The sequence below is a fragment of the Trachurus japonicus genome, chromosome 5 (genome assembly GCF_045865225.1).
Source record: "Trachurus japonicus isolate A0001 chromosome 5, Traja_1.0".
In the NCBI taxonomy this organism is placed as follows: Eukaryota; Metazoa; Chordata; class Actinopteri; order Carangiformes; family Carangidae; genus Trachurus; species Trachurus japonicus.
The window spans coordinates 7,386,888-7,404,647 of record NC_140911.1 but is presented as its reverse complement, the minus strand read 5'-3'; the positions used below and the strand labels follow the sequence as shown (position 1 = coordinate 7,404,647).

Here is a 17,760-nt window from a genome sequence, read left to right as displayed (position 1 = left end):
TAACCTACGTATGATAATAATATACAGTATGTGTATCTTTGCGGTGGTCCTGTTGGTTGGCTAACCCCGCCCTCAGTCCCTGATGTAATTTGTTCTTGGCTCTAGACCAGTGAGGAGTTGGTGCTTGTCTGGAACCAGTTTTTAGGGACAGGAAAATGAAAAACATTGAAAAACATTGAAAAACATTGAAAAACGGTTTAGCGGTGCTAACTCAGGCTCTGGCGTGGTGTTGGTGGAAAAAGGGGGTAACAGTAGTGAAGATCCACGTTGATTTTAAACTACAATAGGGTTAGGGTTACTGTCTGAACTTGCAATAAGAGTCAGTTTATTAGATTACAATGTTTCAGTCATGGAGCTTCTTCAGGTATCGTAGACCTTCTACCTGAAGAAGACAGTGTGCAGATATTCTCCTTTTTCGACTTTATTGTTTGCCCCAACTACGCACCTGTTAAAAACTGTTTCGGTGTGCACAGGACTTTTTTTTTTTTTTGACAAACTACAATCCTGAAAATGTGAGGTTCTACTTACTTTTCTTCGTAAGTGGTTAAAAGTCCAGCCAGCTGTTTGGCATGTGGCCTGTAAACAATGGGCCTCATTCACCAATATCTTCTTAAGAACCTTCTTAGATTCTTTCTTAAGTTGTTCTTAAGAAGTTCCTTAAGAAAACCCTACGTCAGATTCATCAACGCGTTCGTAAGCCTCAGAAATGTTCGCAGCTGTGTTCCTACTTGATGAATGCCATCTCCTCGTAAGTTGAGGGCGTGTGCCAGGTGAGTCTAATTAACATAGGATTAGCATAGGTAACAGCCCCATCAATGCCCATAAAAGGGCATGAGACTGCAGGGCCGTGTGCACTAGGGCTGCCACAAACGATTATTTTGATAGTCGACTAGTCACCGACTATTTTTTTCGATTAGTCGACTAATCGGATCATACGTAAATTGAATGTAAAACATACAGCTTATCGCACCAGCATGCAGCTGCTCTTATATACCATCATTAGCTTTCAGCTTGAAGTGTTTAAGGTATATGCTAACTAAAAATAAAGACAATTAAGATGATAGTTCATTAAACTTTTAATGAAATATGCAGCTTTAACTGTAGCATAAAGTGCAAACAGCTCAGTAAAATAAAGATAAGGCACTGGCCTAAACAACAAATAAATACTTAAAGGTTTTATAGGTTTTTCTTTCCTTCATTTGTCTCTGGCATTAAACAGCTACATTTAAATAAAATGAGGTAGACACCTGAAACTAAGGAATTATTCACAATAATAAAGTTTTGGTAGGCCTATATTCAAATATAACTTGTGCTCAGTGTAAATAATAGGCTAGTCGTTCTGTTAACAAAAAATTGAATAGTTTATAAGACAATCGTCTTGTCTGAAAAAATGTAAATGTGCCTTTTTACTGTCACAGAAGGAGAAACATGGAAAGACTCAACAGAAAGTTCTGTGTGAAACTGTCAAATGAAAACAAGTGAAACTGAGGTGCAGCTCAAACTCTGCAAGGTGCAGACTGTGATGAGAAGCTACCGGAAAATATTGACGTAGATTTACACCGGTAGAGAAGACTTCCTCGTTACAGTAAGATGAGCGCTCATTACGTGACCAGGACGCTGTGACCAGACGCGGTAACGTTCTAGTTCTCCAACACCGAGTCTCAAAGTCCGCGGTTTTATTTTTAAATGACGAACGGCTGTTTTTCAGTCCGTGACCTAAAACGATGGACCGGCGGTACCGCTCCTGGTACCGCTTCTCATTTAAAATGACAGGAGGGAGAGAGAGAGAGAGAGAGAGAGAGAGAGAGAGAGAGAGAGAGAGAGAGAGAGGGAGAGGAGCAGTGGCGGCAGTGGCGGTGGCGGCAGTGGCGGTGGCGGCGGCGGCGGCGGGGGAGGGAGGGGGGCTACACCGGTGCCGCTTGATGAGGGACAAGACAGGTAGAGAGAGAAAAGAGAGAGAACACCTATGTGTAGCTACTCGCCTTGAGTGAGTGAGTGCACGTGTGTGTGATGCGCGGCTGTGGCGGCGGGTGCGTGTGTGGACGGTGCTGCAGCAGTTTTGAGAGAAAAACAAAGTAAAAAAAACAAAACAACGACGCATCGACTATTAAATTAGTTGTCGACGATTTTAATAGTCGACGTAGTCGTGACTAGTCGACTAAACGTGGCAGCCCTAGTGTGCACACAGCACCCACAGGCACTGAGCAGAGAAGGTGAAGTGAGAAGTTGAAACGCTCAAATGAAAATCTGGGAGGGAGCACCAGACTCCAAACGTAAAAAGAACTTAAGTAGTGAAGTGGCGCTACTGCGGCAGGAATGAAACAAAGAAACAAACAAAAGGCTTATATTTAGTTTATATTTTTATATTTATATTTAGTAGCGTCAGTAGTGGATGCAGCTCTTAGGGTTGTTATCAGAGAGACCACACTCTCATGTGTGCCATCATAAATATCATCATATTATCACATATGAAAAAAAAAACAGTTGTGTGTAGTGTGAACACTTACAGTAAGTGCACTGTTGCAGCCCGCAATTAGGAAAAAAAAAATCATATCGGCAGCTGTATGCCCCCCCCCCAAAAAAAAAGAGAAAAAAAACAACTGATATGAATTAAGTGTCTATAATGTTTTTTAAGAGACTGCAATGATTTGCCAATTATTATTATTAATATATATGATTATTAAAAACATCATAAAAGATAAGAAAATAATTCTTATTCAAATCATATAATATCATACAACTGCAGAACAAAAGAAAACGCTATAATCGGTTATTTTTGCAGAAGTCTCAGCACCTAAAAGTGCGTAAGTATACTCCTGACTGTTCGTAGATTTTGTTCTTAGTTAAGAACAAATTCTGGATAAGAAAACATTCATGAATGCCACAATCTTCGTAAAAACTTCGTAAGTAGGACTTAAGAACAAATTTGTTCTTAAGAACGGTTCGTGAATGAGGCCCAATGTCTGAGTGGCATCGTTTCCCCGGTAATATCACCTCACTTCTCATTAACTCAGTAGGTGTTGTGTCGAGTCGAGCAGCCATTAACTCCACACAGAGAGCTTGTTAGCTGATATATATTTATATATACTGAGCTGCCCTTAATTTGACTCTGCAGACGCTGCCCAATTATATATTCCAAATGCTTTATAGTCATAGTTTTTAAGTTTTGTGTTACACCTTTAGAGTGTAAATCTTCCTTTTGGCGAGAACTGAGCCTCAGGCCAAAGTTTGACTCAGACCGTTAATTACATTGTTCCAGCTTCAGAGCCCTGCATGGTGCACACTGCTGCAGTGGAGCAACATGAAGGGAAGCGAGTCTCGCTATTCATGTCATTAGTTGCACCTGTGTTTGTCCTGCTGTGACAAGTCAAATGTCCACAGTGACATTTTTATCAAACCTCTAATCCTGTCCCAGGCAGCATTGTCTAATTATAAAAGAGTGTACCCTATTCAATTTAGTGGGATTTGTGTTCATTATGTGATGCAGCACGTGACTTTTCCATTTCCTCTCATGTTAATGAAACTAATTCAAAGTGTGTGTGTGTTTGTGTGTGTGTGTGCACTGAAAAAAGTAAATCTGGGAGTATGTAATTGTAACATAATTAAGTAAGTGATATTAACAAAAAAAACAAAGTTAGTCTGTTAACATGAATATATCAAGTTGTGAATTAGTCTACATTCGTTCAAAATACAAGTCATTTTGATTTTTTTTCTTAACAAGCTTTATCTAAGTGGCTCAACAAATCTTGTTATGCAGACCCACACAACATACAATTTGTTCGTTATATTTACGCTGCTCCGACTGCGCCCCGTGTGGTGCATTCTGGGTAGCAGACCACATGTCTCAGGACTGCTGAGGGGAGAAGTTCCAGAACGTGGAGACTGAAGTTTACGGTAAGAATAAAGTTAATGTTGGTGATATAGTTGGTTAAACACTAAAGTCCTTCAGGTTTTATATTATTTTAGAAATGTATAAGTAAAATAACCGTAAGCTGTAATTTGAAGTAAGCAGGGATGTAGACGGCGCCGGGTGCCGTGTTATCGGCAGCATATAGAACACACCTGTGCTGGGTTAGCCATTAGCTAGGGGTTTAAGATGCAAGTCGGCCGTAAATAAACACCCGTGTGTGTCTGCGTGTGGGTGGCCGCGCTTTTGAGTTAATTTGTGGAGGTTTTTGGTCGCAGCGGTGGCTGTAGGCAGTTAGCTCTGCTTGTTAGCCGCTGAAACGCAGCGAGCACAGCCGCAGGTGATAGACAGCGCCGAGCCCCCTTCACTAGCCATAACATGGAGCATAAGTTACCAAAATGACGGGGAGAAACTCAGCTAAATACCTGTACCAAGCAATGCCACCCAAACGAAACACAAAGAATACATTCAAGCTCGAAAAACACTGCTAGTTAGCTAGCTCGTCTGAAATGTAATGTAGAATGAGGGTTCGTTGTGGAGGTATAAATCTTGATAAACAGGAACGGAGAAACGGAGACGGACTTTATGTTTACACTCCACTTTACTGACCGGTTCCATCACCCTGACAACCACCAACAACCACCACTACCACACACACTGAACCAATCACAGGCAAGCGGAACCAGCTGATGATTACGACACATAGGAATACAGGCTACAAAATAACAATTAATATATTAACCTTACAGTAATATAATTCGTTTTCCAGTCTGGTACCTGAAAAGGGTCAAATTCCCCCTGGACATATCTGTGTTAAAACATCTGTAAAACTGCCTAGGTTCACTTTTTTTAGCATCTACTTTGCACAGTTACCCATTGGGTGTTACTTTACTAATTCGTAGATTCAGATTTTTAAAAAAGATTACATTTTCTACTGTGATGAATTTACTCTAAGACAGTAACACATGGTCTTAATTCTGACAGTTCTGTAGTAATCTCTAAGGTCTTAGCTTTCTTGTACTTGTACTTTTACCATAGTACAGCTTTAGTTACTTTTGAGATGACAATTTTTCAGAGTCTTCCTGCCCAGTGAAAACAATGTTTTTCCAAAGATGAAGTGTTTATTAATGGGTTGAGAAAATGTTCCTACTTTCTGAGTTAAATAGATGATTTACAATGTTTTGTTTTCATGTTCAATAAATTGATTAAACTAAACTACAATCCTTCTTGTGTCGGCTTACTGTTTTCAGCTTTATAAAAAAAAATGCATTTTTTTGCATGCACAAGAAGGATTGTAGTAGATACGTGTTTGCAAGTGTTTGCAAATGTTCTGTAATTTAAAAGATGAATTATTTATTTTGATTTTGTTTCTTTAGTGGTAGGTTACTAACTATGTCATTGTATCCTTACCAGGTGATTATCGTGTCAAGCACGCTGGATGAAGGTATGTACAGACAGTTGCAATTGTTGTGGGGAAAGTGGGCAAATGTTAGATTATTTCAAGTAGTTTATGGATTATTTTGATTTGATTTTGATTTATTTAGCACATAGTCAATTACAATATCCATAGAATACAAGAAAAAAAACAACAACAACAATAAAAAGACATTATACACAGCGGACATGCTAGGAGGTCCGAAAAAAAGAGAATTATCATATTGGGGGCAGAGATTCAGTTGGCCTTTCACTGAGAAAATTGTTGTGACAGCCCAGTCCAAAATGTAGCAAAAGATAAACTTACCTGTTTACCTGTGGGAAAAATTAACAGTATATTATCTTGATGCAGGCTGTCAGAATAAAAGATAAACTTACCTGATCACCAGGTTAAAGGTGGCCTAAATTCCGTTTCTTTGAATTCTTCAATTTCTTAGCCTCTGCCCTCCTGTACAGTCATATGGTCCTGAACTCTCATATGCATCAGAACAATATCATCTGTAATATTTGACCGATGTTCATATGGTCATGTGTAATTTGTGCCAGAAAGTCGCTCTTAAGAACGTGTTGCCTGATTTGTGTGATGCAAAGGTTCCATACATTTGTGTAAAAATCACCTTTTCACACACACACACACACACACACACACACACACACACACACACACACACACACACACACACACACACACACACACACACACACACACACACACACTCTAAAGACAGAGTGCAGTTTTCTTTTAAGATGAGCGCAAAGATGTCGTGAAAAATACTTTTTTTCTTTTTCTTTTTTACTTTTGGGAACAGACGGGGAGATTTTGCTACTAAACAGAAGCTGGGTCCCTAAATTGGCGTCTCACTGAATCTTCCAGGTGACTCCTATCCTGACCTCCTCCAAAGAGACCACCCCGTTCCATCCAAGCCTGAAAGTACTTGGATCTAAACTCTGGCTTTTTTTCTTTATGGGATGGATTTGCAAGATCTGTACCTATGCTGCCCCTGAAACAAATGAACTTTTGAGGCACTACAGGTTAAGGCACGACCACAGCGAATTTCTTCCCTGTTTACATGCTGATTGCCCCTGCTCCTTCAAAACATGGAATACCCTCAAATCACATTTGTCAAGGAAACATCCAACTAACAAGTCAACACCAGAAGTGATTTGTTTCAGTTGTGAACTTTGCAGTTCTAGTTTCTCAACTGAGAAGGATTTTTTCCAACATCTTGCAGTTCATCTTAGGAAAAATCAAACTGTGCACTGTGTCTTCAGAGAATGTGATTTTTCTACAAATGTGTTTGGAACCTTTGCATCACACAGATCCCGAAAACACTCAGCACATTCTTCAAATGACTTCCGAGCCCAAATTGTACACAAGTATATAGATCGGTCAAATAGTACAGATGATATTGCTGAAGCACATTGCTCTGAGGCGTACGAGTGTTCAAGAGCACATGACTGTTCAGGAGAATATGAACCTGAAGAATTGAAAGAAGAAGAAATTGAACTGAAGTTGGGCCACCTTTTATTGAAATTAGAGAGCATTTACAATGTGCCAAGCAAGTGCATTACTGAAGTAGTAGCTGAGCTCCAGGTTTTATCTTCTGTGGTGTCAGGTCCTGCCATAAGAAAAAGTGTAAACTCATGTTTAAGGAAACATAACTGTGTGCTTGATGACTTAGTAGTCTCTGATTTAGTCAAACAGTTGAGTGAGTCAAACCCCATTAGCACAGCTTTAAGATCTGATGGTCCTCTAGCTACAACTTTCAAAAGACGGGAGTTCTTTAAGAAGACATTTCATGTAGTTGAGCCTGTTGAGTACATTCTTGACAAGAAGGAAGGTCGAACCTTGCAATATGTTCCCATTCTTCAGTCTTTGTCACAGATATTAAGCCTGAGTGACATACAGGAGAAAGCTTTCAACTCTTCATACACTTCTCACGAGGGCAGATATGAGTCATTTCATGATGGAGCACATTTTAAAGAAAATCCATTTTTAGCCACTGAAAACATAACTCTTCCTCTACTTCTCTACATTGACGATTTCGAGGTGTGCAATCCCCTGGGAACATCCCGCAAAAAACATAAAATTACTGCAGTGTATTGGGTATTGGCAAATATTCCACCACAGTTTCGTGCTACACTGAAGTCAATTTATTTAGCTGTGCTTTGCAAGGCTACAGATGTGAAGAAGTACGGTTATGAGGCAGTGCTTGAGCCACTTTTAAAAGATCTTGTCCAGTTGGAAGAAGAAGGGCTCTTTATTCCTGCGCTTGGAAAAAAAATTAAAGGCACAATAGTTAGTGTAGTAGCTGACAATTTAGGTGCCCATTCCATTGGTGGCTTTGTGGAAAGTTTTTCTGGATCTCATGTCTGCCGGTTTTGTTTGGGAGCGCTCTCCGAGTTTCAGAAGAAAGAAGTAAGAGCTGGATCCTTCCGAGCAAGAACAAGGCAGGAACATTCTCTTCATGTTCAAACAGCTTCAGAAAATCCCACTCTCACTCATTGCTTCGGTGTGAAAAGGCAGTGTCCCTTAACTAATAAATTACAACATTTTCATGTTTTGTCAGGATATCCACCAGACTTGCTCCATGACCTGTTAGAGGGAATAGTGCCTCTGGAGTTGGCTCTGTGCCTTAATGATCTGATTAAGAAAAAATACTTCACTTTATTTCAAGTCAATGACCTCATCAGACAGTTCCCCTACAAGTGGACTGACAAAACTGACAGCCCACAGCCTGTCCCGCTGAACTTTGCCACCCGAAGGAGTGTGGGAGGAAACGCTCATGAAAACTGGAGCCTGTTGCGCCTGCTTCCTCTCATCATTGGTTTCAAAGTGCCAGAGAGCGAACCAGCATGGCATCTCCTAATGGATCTGAAAGACATCGTTGAACTAGTTGTTTCTCCAGTCCACACAGATGAAACAATTAGACACCTTGACATTAAAATAGCAGAGCACAGGCATAGATACCTTCAGGTTTTTCCAGAGGCAAAACTTCTGCCAAAGCACCATTTTCTAGAGCATTATCCCCAGCTCATCAAGGCCTTTGGACCGCTAGCAGCTCTGTGGACGATGCGCTTCGAAGCTAAGCACAGCTTCTTTAAGCGAGTCGTTCGACATACCAGCTGTTTTCGGAACATTTTACTATCTCTGGCTGTTAAACATCAGTTCATGCTGGCTTACCATTTTCATGGCACAGACATACTGAAACCTGCCCTCAGTGTCTCAAATCTGTCCACAGTGCCTGTGGATGTCCTCAAGGAAAACATACAGGAAGCAGTGCTAAGAAAATTTCCTGGAGAGACGTGTGTTAAGGTGACCAATACTGTGACTTGCTATGGCACCTGTTACTCAGTGGGAATGATCTTGCCCTACGGATCAACTGGAGGGCTTCCAGACTTTGTTGAACTAAATCTAATCCTTGTTATGCGTGGTCAGCTTGCATTTGCTGTCAAGTGTCTTCATTCCTGGTACTGGGAGCACCTTAGGGCATTTGAATTGGAATCCACAAGACAAGTGACAATCCTTGAGCAACAGGAATTAACAGACTCCTACCCTCTTGCAGCATATGCTTTTGAGCAAAGGCGATTTGTCACCTTGAAGCGTCACATTCCCATCCAAGATTAGGTAATTAAATACAGTATATATTGACATGTTTTCAATTGTTTCTAACTATTCAACCCACTGTCATTAGTTAGTATTTTAAATCATTTTCAAATCAAATATCTATCTGTCCATCTATATGTCTGTCCGTCTGTCTCTGTCTCTCTCTCTACCTACCTCTATCTCTCTCAATTTATAATAATATAATAATAATAATAATAAATTGTATTTATAGAGCACTTTTCAACTGAAGAACAAGTCTCAAAGCGCTTACAAAAAATTAGAAATAAAATAGAAAAAATAAAATAGAAAAATAAATAAATAAAGTTAAATTAGCAAAAAATCACAAGGACATTCTAAAAAACCAGGACATCAGGGATACGCTTTTTTAAAAAGGAATGTTTTTAGGTTTTAAAACAGTCTGTGGTCTGGGGGGCCCTCAGGTGGTCAGGCAGGGCGTTACAAAGCCTTGGGGTAGCTTATCTGTCTCGCTATCCATCTACCTCTCTAACTATCTCTATCTCTCTATCACACACACAGATACACACACCCTCTCCCTATCCCCCCACCCCCCCCCAACCCTAACCCACGAACATCATTGTTGTTCCTGAGAAACTAACATAATAGGAGGGTTGAGATATAGGGTTTTACTTATCCCTTTGTAATAAGATGTAATTTTATTTTTTGTATGCCTAAATTCAACAGAACCTTTTTTCTGTCTCCTCTCATCCCCTATAGAATAATCAACATGTCTGCCCGACTTCGAGTCATACTACAGGAGGAAATTCGCAAGCTTTCCTTGCCCTGCGGAATCCCGGCGACCGTGGAGGAATTGAAGCATATTGTACAGGACACATTTGCAATTGAACAAGATTTTAGTTTGCAGTTCCAGGACCAAGAATTTGATGGTCAATTTTTCACTCTCCTGGAAACAAATGAAGTAAAAGACAAAGACACCATCAAGGTGGTTCTTACTGCACCAGTGATCACACTAACATTTGAAGATTCTTTGAATGCCAAAGGACTCCAGGAGAGCTTTGATAGCAGTTGCGCTGAGTCATCAGAAGATGTCCGTTCCAGTTCTTCCCATCCATCCAGTGATACCATACTTCTGTCTTCTCCAGAGACCATAGTTCAGTCTTCTCCAGAGAGCGCCTCCTCTCTTCGTTCTTCATCTTGGCCAGCTCAGTTTGAGATACCTACCTTCTCCTTTGACACAGAGCTCATTCTACAAGCTGCAAATGAAGCTTACAGAAAGGATGGAACCCTACTCAGCAACCCCTCAGTAAAACCCAACATTCTAGACAAACTAGCAGACAGCATCTTTGTCTACACTGCCTATCCTTCACGAGCACAAAGGGAGCAGGTTGCTGAGGCCCTGGTCATGAAACACCCCTGTTTGAGGGACCCAGTGTCATCCAATGGTATATATGGTTGGCAGAACAGCCTGAAATACAAGGTTGGCAATTTCAGAGCAAAGGTGAAACACCTTGGATTACCAGAACTAAATGTAAACTGTCGGAAGAGAAAATCAGCTGCAGATGGACCACCAACTAAAAGCTTGAAAAAAGCAAAGAAATCCGAGGTAAACTATCTCCCACCACATCCTCAAGGTGAAACTGATGAAACCCTTGAAAAGGAGAGAGTAGAGCTTCTCTATGAGTACAAGAAGAGAGACAACACCAAAATCATCAATGAAAAGATGGTGAAAACCTTTTCATTACGTCGAAATGATGTAATCCTCAATAAACCCGCTGTGATTGACTTCAAAGCCCGATGGCCTGCCATGTTTGAGCTTTCCCAGGTATGTTGTACATTTGAATTGTGTCGTCTTCTTATTTTTATTTTCATTTTATTCAATCATTTAGGTTGGAAAAAAAAATACCTCAGCGGTAGTTACAGCCTTGTTCTGGTGTAACATTCCTTGCAAAACGCATGACCACTTAAATGTTGCTTTCAGTGTAGCCTTAGGGTCAATTTCCTACCTCTGATCTGTTTCTGTGTTTCTGTAATTCTTTTTTTCCCTGTATTTCATGATATTTCTCTATCTCTCTTATGACCTCTTTTGCAGATCGAAGAGGAATTCCGTAGGATCACACTGAAGCCACTACAGTCCACATTCCTGGGGAAGTTGGACCAATACACACCCAGACTGTTGAGCCTCTACAGGAGGAAGGGAGGCGCTGTTGGGAAGAAACTTGATGAGACCCTTGACATGTTAAATGAGGCATGTACTTACTGTACAACCAGGGTTCAAATTTAACTTTTTCGCTCAAATCTACTGGTCAGAAAGATTTTTTACTGGCCAAAAATTATAAATAGCCTTTTTGTATATATTTCAATTTGTTCATTACTATAATACACTTAACAGCATTTTCAACACCATAGCAATATTACCATAATTTTGTGTGGAATGAAGGAATGAGTCAGATTTTTTTTTTTTTTTTTTAAAGTTCTCAGCAGTGCGGGTGGTCGCTACATCATCACGGTTGGCTTTTCTGTTTTCTTGGATTTTAGAAGGGGGGCACACTCCCAGAATAAGGCTCCACATTTCCGAACGGGAGCGATAGACACCTAACTGGCCTGAGTGCCCTTTTTGTTTTGAAATCTTTGAATCAATTGAAAATTTTGAACCCTGTGTACAACAGTTAAACAGTTAGTTATATGTAGTAGCAGTCTGATGTCTGTGCTTAACATGATCTCATTTCTGTTTTTGTAGGACAACAGCATTGAGTCCAGAAGAGAAGCTGTGATCAGAGGCCTCATTCTCTACCTTGGTGAAAAGACGGAGGAGCTAATCAAGGACTACAAGGTAAAGAAAACTGTTTCAAAAGAAAGAAAGAGCACCAAGAGAGCTATACTGTATGCATCCTTCACATTAATATACAAGAGGGTTTTATTTTTTCTGGTGTATTTTACAGGTTTTTGATGATGATGATGTTGTGACTGTACAAGAGGCCCTTACTACACAAGTCCTCAACATCTTTGTGGTCAGCAAAGCCAGAGATGGAGATCTCCAGAAGCAGGCTGGAATAGCCATCGAGGGAGCAGAGGTCCTTTTTGGTATCCCTGATGTTGCACATGCTTGTACCTACCTGATGGGCCTCATCTACGCCTTGGAACTAAGGTACCCTAACAAACTGAAATACACCTTTGAGGTTTTTCAGAAGATCTTTCTAGAGCTGGAGGATGTCAACCAAAAGGTGTCCCCCAAGGTCCACGATCTGAAGGTCAGTTTACATGCCTAAAAGCCATACAGACATTGCTGAAGCTCCCTCTTGTCAAGGTTTACAGTTGTTGGTTATACATTGCACTTTCACAGGTTTTCCAAAAGCACTTCCTCGGGTTACATTTTTAAGCTTGTGTGTATGCTGCTTAAATTTGTTTTGTGTAAACTCGGGTCAGATGTTTGTCAGATGTCTGCACTTTAAATGGCTGATAGAATTCAGTTCAGCTCAAGGGAGTCATTGTAAGTGACCTTAGGTGTATTTTTCAAGCAGCTTTTCAGGTACTGCTAACGGAGGCAGATCTACACAGAAAACTCTGTACAGTTTTATATTTTGTGAGGTACTGTGTTTTCTGCATTATCAATGTATTGGTCAGATTTTGAATGTAACTGTCATTTGCTTAGGATGTTCAAACCTTTAAGGTCAGGCTGTCGGTGGGGTTTCATCCCTGAAAGTGCTTCCTCAGGGTAGACAGAATTAATGTTTGTTTTGGAGGACATTGCCAAAGTTCATTTGAAGAACCATTATGTAATAGGATGTGAATCCCATGAGTTATGTGTTGGGTCATTGGCATTGTCTTATGGCGCATCTGGCGCTAGCATCTTAAGTGTTTCCAATGTTGTCAGTATAATGGAGTTTATGGTCTTATTTTCTTATCAAAGTGTCTTTGGTATATACTATGTTCCATGTCATGAATACACTAAAATGTTGCAACACTGTAACTATTGTTAAACAAGGTAAACAAGCCCCTTTGTTAAGTTTGATAATTAATACCAGATGTTGTTTGAATAATGTGGACATTTTTCCAGAGTATACAGTATTAGGGCTGCAACTAACAGTAATTGTCATTATTGTACAATCTGTCTTGTTTTTTTTTCCAATGAATACTTTGATCTATGGAATGTGGGTAATGGTGAAAAATGTGTTATCACTGTTTCCGGAAGCCCAAGATGCAACTTAGAATGTCTTGTTTTATCCCGACCAATATTAATATATTCTCATGTGAGAAGCTGAATTTGGATTTTTTTTTTTATGACTCAAAGATTAATTGACAATTAAAAATCCTTAAATTGAGTAATAGGAAACTTAGAAATTAAACAACTAATAGTTGCAGCTCTATACAGTAAACTCATTTATTGCCCAGTTCATTGGCAGTATATATTGACATGAGTTTGCTTGTTTGTGAGAATTTGTCAGCAATAAAACATGTCAATTTTGGTGACTTATGACCTCTTGATTGTGGTGACCCTTTGACCTTTCCTCTAGTGGAACTCTCACACATTTGCTGAGTGTACTTATGATTTAAAGGGAATTCACCCTCTTAATTTTGTTCTTATGTAATTTTTTTCCTAGCATCATGAGGCCAAAATGTCAATTATTATATTGGGCAGATTGACCAACACATATGATTGATGCTTCATGCTTAATTTAAGTAGATCACCATAACAAAAATATATCATGTTTTATCTACTTTAAAAAAGTAAGGCAACTTTTTGCATCATTTTATCACATAGATCAAACAAGAGTAGTCTTTGTATGTACAACATTACTTTTGCTAGTAATATCAACTTACTTTTGCTAGTAACATCAACTTACTTTTGCTAGTAACATCAACTTACTTTTGCTAGTAACATCAACTTACTTTTGCTAGTAACATCAACTTACTTTTGCTAGTAACATCAACTTACTTTTGCAAGTGAAGACAACTTAATACCATTGAGTTGACTTTATTTGCAAAAGTAAGTTGACATCACCTGCAAAAGTAAGTTGACTGTACTTGCAAAATGAATGTTGCACATACAAAGACTACTCTTGTTAGATCTACAGGATAAAATGATGCAAAAAGTTGCCTTACTTTTTTTAAGTAGATCAGGCTCTTTATTTTTATCAGTGTGTGTCTGACAGAAAGAAAGAAACAGAGGAAAATAGAGCGCTTCCGCCAAACAAGACATTTGTTTCATCGTAACATCAAAGGCGCCAGCTCTTTTATGATTGCTTCAAATTTTACAGTGCTCTCTTGCCACAGGCCTCAAATGCATATTTTATTAAAGAGATTAAAATTCTCTTGTCATTTATATTTACACAGAAAAATGATTTATACAGACGTTGCGGTGTGTAAGTGGATCTGCACACGTATCATTTATTCGCTTTGGTTTTTGAATTTTTGGGAAAATCTTGGGGGGGGGGGGGGGGAGTGATTTTACATTATTACATCATTCAGAATAAATGTATAATGTAGATTAGCGTCCAGCATTAACAAATAATATGTATTGATATGCAGCAGATCCATGGCTGGATATACTATAAACTACTAATATATGTAATATAATATTTTAGCCATTTAATTGTGCTTTGTCCATCTTCTCGTTTCTACAGTAAAACACCAGTTTTAGTTGCACTTCATCTCATTTTCTTGTTGCTGTTTTATGTTTTGTTGTGAAGCCTCAGATGGTGATCATGAAAACACTGCTCCACATGATTTACAGATGAATGTGTTATGAATTAATGACACTACAGCAGTGGAGTCAAGCCTTCAGGGATAAGATGCAATGAATCCATTTAACTAGTCTGCACAACAGAGCTACATGTATAACCATTATACACAAGTAAAATCCATACATTGTAAATAAGCAGCACTGAAAGAGAGTCTCATCTTTGAAATGTTCATGAAGGTCAATTTCCTGTCTCTTCCTCACTTATCCATATTCCTTTAGTCTGTATCACTGATCCACCCATCAAAAGTATCAACAGGACTTTTCCTGAAAGAGTTTCAAGTTGTGGAGAAGTCCAACTTCTTCTTCCTCTTTCAGTTCTTTCAAAGTGTTTTTTTTTGTTTTTCATTTTACTGACTTGAGTAATTCAAACCTCCTGGACAGAAAAAGGTAAATCTGAGATAACTCCGGCTTTGAGCCTTGGGGGACGCCTACAGCAAAGACTTCTGGTCCCACACACTGTGAATCTCAATTTGATTTATCAGTGAAGTCCTAACCAACATTGTCCTGTGTTATGTGTTGGCTCCACTGTGTAGAGAAGTTTAAACTAAACTCTGACAAGTGCTCTGAAACTTATACGCACTTGTGTGCAAAATTAAACAAGTTTTCAGACTGAGGCTCAACAGAACGATACACACACATGGCTTTGTAATACTCTACAACTACACAGCAGCATGTACACACACAATAGGTACAAACACAGATTTATGCATCTAGCCCCTGGCCGTTCTGATTGTAATGATGAGGTAAGCTCTTGTTTGAATCTTCTTGGGAGGAGCTTTTTTTAAAAATATTTCTACCCTGTGAACCATAATTACAGCACTTTCAAAGGTTGTGTAAGGGCCAGTCAGTAAGCTTAGTGCTTATATATATATATGTGTGTGTGTGTGTGTGTGTGTGTGTGTGTGTGTCTCTTACACACAGACAGAGCCAGATAAAACCATTTCCCTGCATTTAGAATAAACAGCACTTCAGTGTGAGACAGAAATTCAGGCTATTACCATAAGACATACGACTTAGAGTTATCCAAACATCCTACCAGATGGTTTTTTTTCACCCATTCTCCTGCTGTTCTGCTTTAATACGACAGGAAACTACATGTTTACACAAGTGAGGAATCAATTTAGCCAAGGACGCTTAAGTTTAGCTGAGCTTGCAGTTAAAGAAAAAGGTTGTTGTTACAGAGAATATCAATGACAGGCTCAAAACAGCAATGAAAGGTGTGACTGCCATCAGCTAATTCACTCTCTGAGTTCACCTGCAGAGTTCAAATTTTTTAACCGTTATCTGAATTACATCTTTCACATTTAAATTAACTTATTAACTATTAAAAATAACAAATAAATGAGATTCCCATCAGGCTCTTGTGTTCAGTAACTTTTTGTTGATGAACATTGTGAACATGTTCATCAGCCTAGCTTCACTTAAAAAGTAGGCGGTCAAAATTTATTTGGTTATTTAGCTCCATCTTCTCTAGGAAAATTCCCAAACCCACTTTGAACTATATTTCATATCCCATGTTTATCAAGGGCTCTTCATCACAAACATGTTTTAAAGAACCTGGCACAGCAATAAATAACCTGTTCGAACACACTGCAGTATGAAAACAACAAACAACTAAAGATAAAAGAAAGATAAAAGGCTCAGAGCACAATCATATCACATGTTGGAAACACATAACAAGCCCATCTGACGTATTTAACAACCCCAAATCCCCCAATAAAAACATATAACCTCATAAATGAAGTGGAAAAATGGAAAGAAACCTTGAGTGGACCAATTCAAAAAGGGTTGTTTTATTGCCTATATTTATTCAGGGTGATTTGACTGTGCCCACACACACACACACACACACACACACACACACACACACACACACACACACACACACACACACACACACACACACACACACACACACACACACACACACACACACACACACACACACACACACACACACACACACACACACACACACACACACACACACACACTTTCCCTCAAGGCAAACCATGCACCTGCACAGTTACAAGCATCCTGTCCTGGAGCTCTCCATAAAAAGCCCAGTTTACTACCAGCACCCACTGAGCAGCTCCACTGCAGCAGATGGGGGTTAAATGGCTAACTGAGGGGCAAACTGATGACGGGAGAGAAGCCAGAGGAAGATTATCGTCATGCACTTTGTTTCCCTTCACTGTCTCACTCACTCTGAAACACTCAGGCTGCAGACTCTTTATCTCTGCACAACCTTCAGGCTGTTACTATCTCCAGTGTGCAGCGTTTGTGTGGTTGTATGGTTGTAGTTCCTCTTCTTTTTTTGCCCTTCAATATTTTTTTTTATGTACACTATTAGACTTTAAAGAGAATCGAAATAGTCACATATTGTTGGTTCTGTTTATTCAGCCCATGCATTGTGACTGGTCAAATGATAAATCATTATAGCCTTCAGGGGAAAATGTGAAAACAGATACGGATGTTGTTTAAGTCTGTGGAGAGTGACGAACAGGATGTAGAGGAGTCTAAATAGTCTAAATGGTTCATTAACATGAAGTTTGCTGGACCTAAAGGTTTTCAGGGAAGAACTAATGGACAAACCTTCACCCTAGACTGTCTCTTCATTTACATACTATGCAAATTAAGGGGAAAATGGCATCGTGTATTGATTCAACACAGGACAAAGCTTTGTAGTTTCAAATACAAGATGATGGGTGGGAGCAGCATCAACATGCAGCCCGCCACCAAGACACAGATGGTCAAGAAGCTTTGAGTCTGACCATTAAGTTATAGGTCAGTGCAGGGTTGGTTATCATTAACTGGTGAAACATTACTCGAGTCAGATTCCTTATACAGTATGTGTGCACATACTTGGTCATTAAAGCCGATTCTGATTGTGATGTAGCTATTTCTGAAACAAGCTGTGTGCTAAGCTGAGGACTTTATTTTAGTTTTAATTTGAGGTTTAACAACCAGTCTGGTGTGAGCAGTAAAGTCTCGGCTGTTCACACCAGGAGTGCACGTCTAGTCAATGAGCGATTCTTCTTTTTCTTCTCTGCTCTTTTTTAATTACGTGTGGAGTTGATCTCTGTAATAACC

At 39.4% G+C, this 17,760-nt stretch overlaps 2 protein-coding genes across 3 annotated transcripts in view; both read left to right on the top strand.

Moving 5' to 3' along the window:
- Nucleotides 1–17,760, top strand: part of cpne5b (copine Vb) — a 157,158-nt gene that overhangs the window by 54,481 nt on the left and 84,917 nt on the right. The gene's annotated exons all lie outside the window — the stretch shown is intronic.
- On the top strand, nucleotides 5,300–12,206 carry LOC146986980 (uncharacterized). 2 transcript variants are annotated; one of them, XM_085775900.1, is made up of 4 exons: nucleotides 5,300–5,351; nucleotides 11,017–11,172; nucleotides 11,665–11,757; nucleotides 11,867–12,206. In XM_085775900.1, exons 1-4 carry the CDS (start codon nucleotides 5,346–5,348, stop codon nucleotides 12,191–12,193), a joined length of 582 nt encoding a protein of 193 aa, XP_085632026.1. In that variant the 5' UTR covers nucleotides 5,300–5,345; the 3' UTR covers nucleotides 12,194–12,206. The 2 variants fall into 2 exon arrangements, with proteins under 2 accessions (XP_085632026.1, XP_085632025.1); XM_085775899.1 differs by lacking the exon at nucleotides 5,300–5,351 and adding an exon at nucleotides 9,687–10,749.

Bases quoted from the DNA above. Each gene is read 5' to 3' on its own strand.
- LOC146986980 (XM_085775899.1), top strand. From the start codon at position 9,694: ATGTCTGCCCGACTTCGAGTCATACTACAGGAGGAAATTCGCAAGCTT. The intron at 10,750-11,016 runs GTATGTTGTACA...CCTCTTTTGCAG, and splicing joins CCATGTTTGAGCTTTCCCAG to ATCGAAGAGGAATTCCGTAG. The intron at 11,758-11,866 runs GTAAAGAAAACT...TGTATTTTACAG, and splicing joins AGCTAATCAAGGACTACAAG to GTTTTTGATGATGATGATGT.